The 12,142-nt window shown below is 59.7% G+C and overlaps 1 protein-coding gene across 3 annotated transcripts in view; it reads left to right on the plus strand.

Moving 5' to 3' along the window:
• Positions 1–5,570: 5,570 nt before the first annotated feature.
• Positions 5,571–12,142, plus strand: part of SCARA5 (scavenger receptor class A member 5) — a 28,388-nt gene continuing 21,816 nt past the window's right edge. Inside the window, exons 1-3 of one of the 3 annotated variants that reach the window (XM_059843145.1) lie at positions 5,571–5,705; positions 7,725–7,840; positions 11,844–11,972. In XM_059843145.1, coding sequence (XP_059699128.1) covers positions 7,729–7,840; positions 11,844–11,972 — 241 coding nt within the window. In that variant the 5' untranslated portion in view covers positions 5,571–5,705; positions 7,725–7,728. Of the gene's footprint in view, positions 5,706–7,457; positions 7,548–7,724; positions 7,841–11,843; positions 11,973–12,142 lie in introns of those variants that run through there. The other 2 variants (XM_059843144.1, XM_059843146.1) reach the window with 2 other exon arrangements.

The raw sequence follows: 12,142 nt of genomic DNA on the forward strand, positions 1-12,142 counted from the left end.
CCTTCCTGCCGTGCCCGTTCCTGTGCCTGCCGTGCCTTGCCGATATTGGTCCTCACACCCCAAACCTTCCCAACCTTCCCATACCCAAACCCTACCCCAACCTCCCAAACCTTCCCTTCCCCTTCCCAAACCTTCCCAACCCTTCCTTCCCTTCCCTTCCCTTCCCTTCCCTTCCCTTCCCTTCCTTCCTTCCCTTCCCTTCCCTTCCCTTCCTTCCCTTCCCTTCCCTTCCCTTCCCTTCCCTTCCCTTCCCTTCCCTTCCCTTCCCTCCTTCCCTTCCCTTCCCTTCCCTTCCCTTCCCTTCCCTTCCCTTCCCTTCCCTTCCCTTCCCTTCCCTTCCCTTCCCTTCCCTTCCCTTCCCATCCCTTCCCTTCCCTTCCCCTTCCCTTCCCTTCCCTTCCTTCCCTTCCCTTCCCTTCCTTCCCTCCTTCCCTTCCCTTCCCTTCCTTCCCTTCCCTTCCCTTCCCTTCCCTTCCCTTCCTTCCCTTCCCTTCCCTTCCCAAACCTTCCCAAACCTTCCCAACCTTCCCAAACCTTCCCTTCCCTTCCCTTCCCTTCCCTTCCCTTCCCTTCCCTTCCCTTCCCTTCCCTTCCCTTCCCAAACCTTCCCTTCCCTTCCCTTCCCTTCCCTTCCCTTCCCTTCCCTTCCCAAACCTTCCCTTCCCTTCCCTTCCCTTCCTTCCCTTCCCTTCCCTTCCCTTCCCTTCCCTTCCCTTCCCTTCCTTCCCTTCCCTTCCCTTCCCTTCCCTTCCCTTCCCTTCCCTTCCCTTCCTTCCCTTCCCTTCCCTTCCCTTCCCTTCCCTTCCCTTCCCTTCCCTTCCCTTCCCTTCCCTTCCCAAACCTTCCCTTCCCAAACCTTCCCTTCCCAAACCTTCCCTTCCCAAACCTTCCCTTCCCAAACCTTCCCTTCCCTTCCCTTCCCTTCCCTTCCCTTCCCTTCCCTTCCCTTCCCTTCCCTTCCCTTCCCTTCCCTTCCCTTCCCTTCCCTTCCTTCCCTTCCCTTCCCTTCCCTTCCCTTCCCTTCCCTTCCCTTCCCTTCCCTTCCCTTCCCTTCCCTTCCCTTCCCTTCCCTTCCCTTCCCTTCCTTCCCTTCCCTTCCCTTCCCTTCCCTTCCCTTCCCTTCCCTTCCTTCCCTTCCCTTCCCTTCCCTTCCCTTCCCTTCCCTTCCCTTCCCTTCCCTTCCCCTTCCCTTCCCTTCCCTTCCCTTCCCTTCCCTTCCCTTCCCAAACCTTCCCTTCCCTTCCCTTCCCTTCCCTTCCCTTCCCAAACCTTCCCTTCCCTTCCCAAACCTTCCCTTCCCAAACCTTCCCTTCCCAAACCTTCCCTTCCCAAACCTTCCCTTCCCAAACCTTCCCTTCCCAAACCTTCCCTTCCCTTCCCAAACCTTCCCTTCCCTTCCCTTCCCTTTCCTCTTTTCCCTTTTCCCCTTTTTTCTCCTTTTCCCTTTTTCGCCCTTTTCCCCTTCCCAGCCGCAGGAAGTTGGGAATGGGGAAACTGAGGCAGAGCTCCACGGGATCCCGCCCTTCCCAAAAAAAATCCCGGGAATGTCCCGGAGGAGCCAAGGAAGGAAGGAAAGGAGGAAAAGAAGGGAGGAATGGAAAGGTGGAAAAGACGGCAACAAAATCGGGAAAAATAATAAAAAAAATTAAAATAATAAGAAAAAATTGGGAAAAAAAAAAAAAAAAAAGAAGAGGAGGAAAAAGGAAAACCAGGATGGATCTGGGAATTCTTTGGGATCTTTAATGGAATCTCAGGGACTCCCCCGGACCAGGATCTGATCCCGAAGTTCCTTTCCGGCTTTGAGGGATGTTCCCACCTGGAACGGGCGATCCCAAATCCTCCTCTGGCTCTGGACCCGCTCCCAGCTCAAACCCGAGACTCCCGGGGAGGAATTTCCCGGCTTTTCCATGGAATTTTCCTCCTGCCGGGATCGCTCGGCAGCTCCTCCCGATCCGGTCCTTTAGAGGGCACCAGGAGCTCGGGAATTGCATCCCTGGGAGCTCCCGAGGGAGGAATTCCTGCCCCAAATCCCTCCCAGCCCTGCCCGCTGGCACCGGGCTCCATTCCCGGTGTCCCGGCATTCCAGGATCCCCTGTCCGGGTGGGATTTGAGATCCCGGGAAAAGGGCGAGGCTGGAATGTCGGGATGGAGAGGGGATTGTGGTGGAAATCATGGAAAGGAAGTGTTTTAAATGGAAAAGTTTGGGGATTTTTGGAAGGAATTCCTGGCTGGGCTGGAATTCCCAGAGAATCCCTGGGTGTGTCCATGGAAAAGCTGGAGCACCCTGGGATGGTGGGAGGGGTTCCCACCCGTGGAATGGGGGTGGAACTGGAAGATCCTGGAATCCTCTTCCCACAAAAAACCATCCCGGAATCTGAAGATCCCCCTGGGATTCCTACAAGGAATGTTTCCCCCGTTCCTGTTCCCTGGATCCTCCCAGCCCTGATCCCCATTCCCCCAAATCCAAGGGATCCCAATCCCTCCAGGAATGCGGACTCCACCCTGCCCCGAGCTGGGGAAGGGCTGGAGAACTTTTTCCAGGTGGGAATTGTTCCCAAAATCCAATGGAACCTCCCTCGGTGCAACAGCCAGGCTCCCAGTCCCACCTGGAAATTCCTGGGAATGCCGGTGCAGAGCCTGCCCCGGAGGTTTTCCATAAAAATTCCAGCTCGGAGCCAGGAACCAGCTCGGAAAGAGGGAAAACATCACTGGGGAAACCTTGGAAAGGGAAATTCCTCCTGGAATTGTCTCCATGGGCGGGAAGGAGGAAATCCAACCCCATTCCATGGGCTGGGATCCTTCCCCGATCCCAGGGTGATCCAGCCCATGGCACATTCCAGGGATTGGGAGGATCTGGGATTTTGCTCCCAAGGCTGATCCAGTTTCTCCCGCCTGGGATCCGGAGGTTTGGGATCAGCTCTGGTGTCTTTTCCCGCCCCACATTCCCAAATTAAGGGCTCGGATCCACCGCTGCTCCCTCGTGGTTGGAATTCCTCAGCTCCGGGGGCTTTTCCCACCTCAGCAATTCCGGAATTCCACGGAACGATCCGAGCTGCGATGACACCAAAAGTCATTCCCGGCTCCGGAGCGGTTTTTATTCCCTTTAAACCATTTTAAATCCCTTTTTTTTCCCTCCTCCTCATCCCGCTTTTCCAGCAGAATCCAGAGGAGCAAGGCTGGAATCCAACCCATGGATGGAAACCGAGGAGGAGGAAAAGCAACCAAATTCCACTGGAATCTCCTGAAATCCAGGAAAATATTCCCAAATTCGGCCTTTCCTGGAGAAAAGATTTCCCTTCATCCCGGATCGTCATTCCCTGCTCCCACAGAGCCAAGGCCAAGGGGTTTGGGATCATCCCAGCCATCCCCCTCTGGCGCTCCGTGCCTCAGTTTCCCTGAGGTGCAGCGGGGGTTTGGGTTCTCCTGCTGGCCGGGAATTGGGAGTGGAAGGATGGAAATCCCCTGGAGCTGGGACACGGATCCGCCTCCTTCCCTCCGGGTGGGAATTCCAGGGAAAACTCCGCCCTTTTCCAAGGAGAGAACTTGGGGGGATACTCCTGGGGATATTCCAGCCCCGGCTTCCCTCGGGAATGTTCCAGCCCCGATTTCTCCTGTCCCGGTTCCATTTCCTGGGAATGTTCCAGCCCCGATTCCTCATCTCCACTTCCTGGGAATATTCCAGCTCCGATTCCCTTTTTCTCCATTCCCTGGGAATATTCCAGCCCCCATTCCCTCTATTTCCCGGAAATATTCCAGCCCCAATTCCTGCTCTCTCCATTCCCTGGGAATATTCCAGCCCCGATTCCTCCTCTCTTTCCATTCCTGGGAATATTCCAGCCCCGATTCCCTCGCTCCACTTCCCGGGAATATTCCAGCCCCAATTCCCGCTCTCTCCATTTCCTGGGAATATTCCAGCCCCGATTCCCTTTTTCTCCATTCCTTGGAAATATTCCAGCCCCGATTCCTTTTTTCTCCATTTCCCGGGAATATTCCAGCCCCCATTCCCTCTCTCCATTTCCCGGGAATATTCCAGCCCCCATTCCCTCTCTCCATTGCCCGGGAATGTTCCAGCCCCGATTCCTCCTCTCTCCATTCCCTGGGAATGTTCCAGCCCCCATTCCCTCTCTCCATTCCCTGGGAATGTTCCAGCCCCGATTCCGCCTGTCCATGACCGGATTTCCCGGGGGATGCTCCTGCCCCGGTTCCCCCCGTCCCGTTTTTCCCGGGAAACGCTCCTGTCCCGTTTTCCCTCCTTTCCCTTTTCCCGGGAGTTGTTCCTGTCCCGTTTCTCCCGCGGGGCGCTCCAGCTCCGCTTCCCCGTGTCCCGGTACCCCCGGGAGATGCTCCCATCTCGTTTTCCCTTATCCCGTTTTCCCCGGGAGATGTTCCTGCCCCGTTTTTCCCGGGAGATGCTCCCATCCCGGTTCCCCCTGCCCCGGTCCCACCGGGAGATTCTCCTGTCCCGGTTCCCCCTGCTCCAGTTCCACCGGAGAGTCTTCTGTCCCGGTTCTCCCTGTCCCGGCTCCACCGGAGATTCTCATGTCCCGGTTCTCCCTGCTCCGGTTCCACCGGGAGTTTCTCCTGTCCCGGTCTGTCCTGACCCGGTTCCCCCTGTCCCGGTTCCACCGGAGATTCTCCTGTCCCAATCCCCCGGTCCCGGTACCACCGGGAGTTTCTCCTGTCCCGGTCTCCCCTGTCCCGGTTCCCCCTGCTCCGGTTCCACCGGAGATTCTCCTATCCCGGTCCGTCCTATCCCGGTTCCCCCGTCCCGGTCCCACCGGGAGATCTTCCTATCCCGATTCCCCCTGTCCCGGTTCTCCCTGCTCCGGTACCACCGGAGATTCTCCTGTCCGGGTATTCCCGGAAGATTCTCCTGTCCTGGTCCCCCCTGTCCCGGTCCCACCGGGAGTTTCTCCTGTCCCGGTCCCCCCCGTCCCGGTCCCACCGTGAGATTCTCCTGTCCCGGTCCCCCCTGTCCCAGTCCCACCGGGAGTTTCTCCTGTCCCGGTCTCCCCTGTCCCGGTTACCCCTGCTCCGGTTCCACCGTAGATTCTCCTATCCCGGTCCGTCCTATCCCGGTTACCCCGTCCCGGTCCCACCGGGAGTTTCTCCTGTCCCAGTCCGTCCTATCCCGGTTCTCCCTGTCTCGGTACCACCGGGAGTTTCTCCTGTCCCGGTCCCCCCTGTCCCGGTCCCACCGGGAGTTTCTCCTGTCCCGGTCCGTCCTGTCCTGGTCCCACCGGGAGTTTCTCCTGTCCCGGTCCCCCCTGTCCCGGTCCCACCGGGAGTTTCTCCTGTCCCGGTCCGTCCTGTCCCGGTCCCACCGGGAATTTCTCCTGTCCCGGTCCCCCCTGTCCCGGTTGCCCCAGGAGTTGTTCCAGCCCCGTTCCACTCCCGGTTCCCTCCTCCCTGCCCCTCTCCCGGCCCAGGGCGGGCTCGGAGCGGCGGGGGCGGCCCCGGTGGGCGGGAGGGGGCGCGGGGAGCCCGGCCCCGCTCCCGTCCCGCCTACAAAAGGCTCCGGCCGGGCGGGCCCCGCTCACAGCCCCGGGACCCCGCACCCATGGGCGGCTGCCGGGCCCCGCCGCGGCCCGGGGGGGCTCCTCGCCGTCCTCGGCCCCCGGTACCGGCCAGCGCCGGCGGGACGCAGCCCGGGGACTGAGGGAAATCCCGGGAAGAGGCCACGGGAAGTTCGGGAAATCCCGCGGGTGAGCGGGAACGGGGGGAGCGCCGGGAGGGGAGCGGGCTGGGGCAGCCCCCGAGCGCCGCGGGCGGAGGAGAGGGAGGTGCTCCGGTTCTCCCGGGATGCTCCTGTCCCGAATTCGTGTGTCCCGGTTCTCCCAGGATGCTCCTGTCCCGAATTCCTGTGTCCCGGTTCTCCCGGGGTGCTCCTGTCCCGAATTCCTGTGTCCCGGTTCTCCCGGGGATGCTCCTGTCCCGAATTCCTGTGTCCCGGATCCCCCTGTCCAGGTGGCTCCAGTTCCTGTCCCGGTTCCTTCTCTCCTGGTTCCGATCCCAGTTCTCCCTGTCCTGGTTCCTATCCCGGTTCTTATCCTGGTTCCTGTCCCGGTTCTCCCTGTCCCGGTTCCTATCCTGGTTCTCTCTGTCCCAGTTTCCCCAGGGGAAGTTCCTGCCCCAAATCCCTGTGGGGGATTTTTGCCCTGGCATTCCCAGGGGATGCTCCTGTCCCAGATCCCCCTATCCTGGTTCCTATCCCAGTTCTTATCCCGGATCCTGTCCCAGATCCCCCTGTCCTGGTTCCTATCCCAGGTCCTATCCCGGTTTTCCCTATCCCAGATCCCCTTATCCTGGTTCCTATCCCAGTTCCTATCCCAGTTTTCTCTATCCCAGATCCTATCCCAGATCCCCTGTCCCTCTTCCTGTTCAGTTCCTGTCCCGGTTCCTGTCCCGGATCCCCTGTCCCGGTTCCTATTCCAGTTCCCCCTGTCCCAGTTCTTGTCCCTGTTCCTATCCCAGTTCCTATCCTGGATCCCCCAATCCCGGTTCCTGTCCCAGTTCCCCCAATCCAGTTCCTGCCCCAGATCCCCTATCCCAGTTCCCCATGTCCCCATGCCTATCCCGGTTCCTATCCCGGTTCCTATCCCGGTTCCCCCTGTCCCGGTTCCTATCTGGTTCCTGTCCCAGTTCCTATCCTGGATCCCCTGTCCCAGTTCCTGTCCCCGTTCCTATCCTGGTTCTCCCTGTCCCAGTTCCTATCCCAGTTCCTCTCCCAGTTCCTCTCCCAGTTCCTATCCCAGTTCCTATCCTGGTTCTCCCTGTCCCGGTTCCTATCCCAGTTCCTACCCCAGTTCCTATCCTGGTTCTCCCTGTCCCGGTTCCTATCCCGGTTCCTATCCCAGTTCCTACCCCAGTTCCTATCCTGGTTCTCCCTGTCCCGGTTCCTATCCCGGTTCCTATCCCAGTTCCTATCCTGGTTCCTATCCCAGTTTCTGTCCCAGTTCTCCCTGTCCCAGTTCCTGTCCCAGTTCCTGTCCCGGTTCCTATCCCAGATCCCCTGTCCCGGTGTCCCGGGTCAGTCTCTGCCCGGAGTTTCTCCATATCCCGCTTCCCCTGGGATGCTCCTGCCCCCATCCCCCATCCCCGTTCCTGCAGGGGATTTGAGAGACCCCTCTGGAATTCCTGGATGGATTTTCCTCCTTGGAAGTGGGACCGGAGCTGGGAGTGCTGCTGTAACTGGGGTGGGGGTGACAAAACTCCAGCGGCACCAAATTCCCAGGGAAAACAGAATCCATGGATCTGTGCCTGCCCCAAACCCCGTCCAGCCTTGGGCACTGCCAGGGATCCAGGGATTCTCTGGGAATCCCAGCCCAGCCAGGAATTCCTTCCCAAGATCCCACCATCCCAAGCTCCCCTTTCCCACTGGAAGCCATTCCCTGGCTCCTGCCCCTCCAGCCCTTGCCCAAATCCCAGCTCTCTTTTCCCTCTGCAAAAGGCTCCAAGGATTCCCTGCATCCTTCCCTGATCCAGCTGCACATTCCCAGCTCTCCCAGCCTGGAGCAGCTCCGGATTTTGGGATCCGGGAGCTCCAGGTGGGCTCTCACCTGCCCCATCCCGATGCCGGAGCCGTGATTGGGATTTGGGGTTGGGATTTGGGATTGGGGTTGGGATTTGGGATTGGGGTTGGGATTGGGATTGGGGCTGGGATTGGGGTTGGGATTGGGATGTGCCGAGGCCCAGCCCCGTGGGACATTCCCGTTTTTCTCCAGCAGGATGGAGAACAAGGCCGTGGATCTCCACACCTTCTCCGAGCGGGAGAACGGATCCGTCCTGGAGGAGCCCTTCGAGGGACGGAGCCTTTCCAAGCTGAACCTCTGCGAGGACGGTGAGAGCGGATCCGCCTCCGGATCCTCTTGGGATCCACTGGGATCCACCTCTGGATCCGCCTTGGGATCCACCTCTGGATCCGCCTTGGGATCCACCTCTGGATCCACCTGGGGATCCACTTCTGGATCCAGCTCTAAATCCACCTCTGGATCCACTCCTGCATCAACCTCCAGATCCACCCCTGGATCCACCTCTGGATCCATCCCTGCATCTATCCCTGGATCCACCCCTGGATCCAGCTCTGGACCCAACCTAGGATCCACCTCTGGATCCACCTGGGGATCCACCTGTGGATCCAGCCCTGGATCCACCTCCAGATACCCCCAGATCCAGCCCAGAATCCACCTCGGGATCCACCCCTGCATCCAACTCCAGATCTGCATTGGGATCCACCCCAGGATCCACCTCTGGATCAGCCTCCAGATCCACCTTGGGATCCACCTCTGGATCCGCCTCCAGTTCCCCCCCAGATCCACCTTGGGATCCACCTCGGGATCCACCTCTGGATCCATGGGGGGGGTGGGAGCGCGCGGATCTCCGGGAAGGAGCTCCGGATGCGGCTCCTCCCCTGCAGGGATGGGCTCAGCGCTCAGCTCTGCATTCCAGCCGGGATTCCCGGCCTTGGGAACACTGGATTCCGTGGTGGGAGTGGCACCGGGAGGTGTCCCGGCCCCGGGCCAGGTTTTCCAGGGATTCTGCAGCTCCCTCGTCCCTGGGGTGTCCAAGGAAAGGCTGGATGGGGCTTGGATCACCCTGGGATGGTGGGAAGTGTCCCTGGGATGGGGTTGAAGGTCCATGGATCCCATCCCAAACCATCCCGGGATTCCTGGATCAAGGACACTCAGGATCCATCCCCAGGGATTTTTATGGGATTTGGGGATGGAAAAGGGAAGGGAGACCCTGCCTAGAGTCCCCAGTTCCCAGGGAAGCCCCTGGATCCCAAAATTCCTTCTCCAGGAGGAGTTGGGATGGGGATGGATGCAATCCAGGAGAGCTGGGAATGTGCAGCCAGATCAGGGAAGGATGCAGGGAATCCTTGGAGCCTTTTGCAGAGGGAAAGGAGAGCTGGGATTTGGGCAAGGGCTGGAGGGGCAGGAGCCAGGGAATGGCTTCCCGTGGGAAAGGGGAGCTTGGGATGGTGGGATCTTGGGAAGGAATTCCTGGCTGGGAGGGTGGGGAGGGGCTGGCTGAGCTGGGAACCTCGAGCTCCAGATAAATTCCTCCTGGGAATGCTGCAAGGAGATGATTCCAAGGGGATCTGTAGGGGTAGGGACAGCTTTGGATCCGGAGGGGGAATTCCCTGTCCAGGAGATCCCTGAGTGTTGATCCCGTTCCCCAAATCCCTGCTCCTGCCTCTTCCCACCTTCCCGATCCTGTTGGTCCCATCCTTTCCCACCGGGAAACCTCTGGAAAAGCCGGGAGGGAAGAGCCGGAGCCCCCCTGGAGCGATCCCAGAATTCCCAGCAAATCCCTTGCCCCGGGAAAGGCTGGAGGTGCCTCCCTGGCTTTGGGGTTTTGATGGAACTCGGCCTGGAATTCTCGGGGCTCATCCCAAGGCGGGGCTGACCCTCCACGGAACCCCATTCCCAGGGAAGAGGTCTCTGGAGCGGGATTTCTGGGAAGGGGCAGGAGCAAAGTCACCCCTGAGGGTGGGACCACCGGGATCCCGCCCGAATTCATGGAAAACTCCGGCCGGGGGGGCGAGGATCCATCGGAAGCGCGATCCAAACCTTCTGCTGGCCCAGGAACGGCATTCCCGGACTTTTTCCAGGGTTTCGGGGACCCCAAATCCCCGAATCCCGGTTGTTTTCCTCCTCCCGCTCCCCGGAGCCTGGGCAGGGGCAGGAAATGTTCGCTTCTCCTTGGATCCCGGCCCTTTCCACGGGCAAACGCTTCCAAGGGCCGGGAATGGGAGTGGGTGGATCGGGGCGCGCCGCCAGCTCCTCCCGGGGTGTCCCAGGAGCCGCTGGAAGCGCGAAATGTCAGGAAAACATCGGCGCCCTCCTCATCCCGCGGCTCCATCCCGGGAATTCTGGGCGGGGAGAGGGGGACGAGATCCAGCTGGAACATCCCGGATCCCACCTGAGCCGCATTCCCTCGGGATCGCCCCCTGGATCCATCGCGGAGCTCCCGAAGCCGGGCTGAGTTTCGGGATCCGCCCGCCGTAACCCTTTCCCGGCTGGAGGCTTTTCCAGCCATCCCCGTTTTCCCGGGATGGACACACGGGGACAAGGACAAGGATGGCCTGGGGAAGGGTCCCTGGAATTCTGGGATCTCCCCATCCAGGGGTTCCATCGCCGGAATTCCAGGGAGCAGCTGGATCCCACTGGTACGGGGGGAGATCCCACCTGGGCATTGCCCGGCAGGGATGGGCCAGGCTGGAGATGGGAATTGCCATAGGATGGGATCCAAAATCCCGGTGGGAATGGGATCCCAAATCCCAGTGGGAATGGGATCCCAAATCCCAGTGGGAATGGCTCAGGCTGGAGCTGGGAATTGCCATGGGATGGGATCCCAAATCCCAGTGGGAATGGCCCAGGCTGGATCCGGCTGTGGATCAGAGCTGTCTCCATCCAGGAGGTTGGGATTTGGGGTTCCCCTCTCCTGTGGGATGTGGGGCTCTGGATCGGAGCCTCGGAGCTCCGAGGAGCACAAAACACCAGGATGGAGACTCCAGGTGGGAATTCTGGGCTTTTCCTCCATCTCCCGTTGGTATCTCCCCCGGGAAGCTCGGATTTGGGAAAGGGCAAATGGAGCTGGAGCGAAAATGGTGGGAAAATCTTCTCCCAGAATCCCGGTGTTCCTGCCAGGATCCAACAGGGAATGCTTCAGGTGGGAAGAGACCTTCAAACTCATCCCGTTCCATGGGCAGGGACACTTCCCACCATCCCAGGGTGATCCAACCCAACCTGGGACATTCCCAGGGATCCAGAGATTCTCTGGGAATCCCAGCCCAGCCAGGAATCCCTTCCCAAGATCCCACCATCCCAAGCTCCCCTTTCCCACAGGAAGCCATTCCCTGGCTCCCTCCAGCCCTTGCCCAAATCCCAGCTCTCCTTTCCCTCTGCAAAAGGCTCCAAGGATTCCCTGCATCCTTCCCTGATCCAGCTGCACATTCCCAGCTCTCCCAGCCTGGCATTGCACCCAGCCCCATCCAACTCCTCTCTGGGATGGAATTTTGGGATCCAGGGGCTTCCCTGAGAATTGGGGACTCCAGGCAGGGTCTCCCTTCCCTTTTCCATCCCCAAATTCCATAAAAAATCCCTGGGGATGGATCCTGAGTGTCCTTGATCCCAGAATCCCGGGATGGTTTGGGATGGGATCCATGGACCTTCAATCCCATCCCAGGGACACTTCCCACCATCCCAGGCTGCTCCAAACCCACCCTTGGACACTGCCAGGGATCCAGGGATTCTCTGGGAATCCCAGCCCAGCCAGGAATTCCTGCCCAAGCTCCCACCATCCCAAGCTCCCCTTTCCCACTGGAAGCCATTCCCTGGCTCCTGCCCCTCCAGCCCTTGCCCAAATCCCTGCTCTTCTGGAGCCCCTTGAGGATCGGGAAGCGGCTCCAAGGATTCCCTGGATCCTTTTTTTTCCCCCTTGAAGCCACATCCCAAAGTATTTCTCTGCTGGGACAGAATTCCTGCCTGGATCCATCCCAGCAGCTCCAGAGGATCCCGGAATGGTTTTGGGTGGAAAGGGACCTTCAATCCCATCCCATCCCATCCCATCCCATCCCATCCCATCCCATCCCATCCCATCCCATCCCATCCCAATCCCATCCCATCCCAATCCCATCCCAATCCCATCCCAATCCCATCCCATCCCATCCCATCCCATTCTATCCCAATCCCATGCTATCCCATCCCACCCCATCCCATCCCATCCCATCCCAGCTTGCTCCAATCCCATCCCACCTTTCCTCGGCCATTCCCCTGGTTCCTCCTCGGGGATGATCCCCACCATTCCCTCCCTGACTCCGTGTCCCGTCCATCCCGCAGATCCCGGCCGGAGCAGGAGCCCCTCGGGGCGCTGCGCCCGCATGGGCTCCGTGGCGGCGCTGAAATATTCCGTGGTGGGGCTTTACCTCCTGGTGCTCCTCATCCTGGTGGGAATCTTCATCCTGGCAGGTGAGGATGCTCCCAGAACTTCCAGAAGCTTCCATGGCCTCGGGATCCCTGCCCGGGAGGGTTTTCCGGGTCATGCAGGGGAGGGAAAGTTGGGATCGTGCGGGGAAAAAGAATCAAGCAGACAAAAAAAACCCTCAAACCCCATTAAAAATCCATAAAATCCACGAAAG

This window comes from Haemorhous mexicanus, chromosome 3 (genome assembly GCF_027477595.1).
Source record: "Haemorhous mexicanus isolate bHaeMex1 chromosome 3, bHaeMex1.pri, whole genome shotgun sequence".
Lineage (NCBI taxonomy): Eukaryota > Metazoa > Chordata > Aves > Passeriformes > Fringillidae > Haemorhous > Haemorhous mexicanus.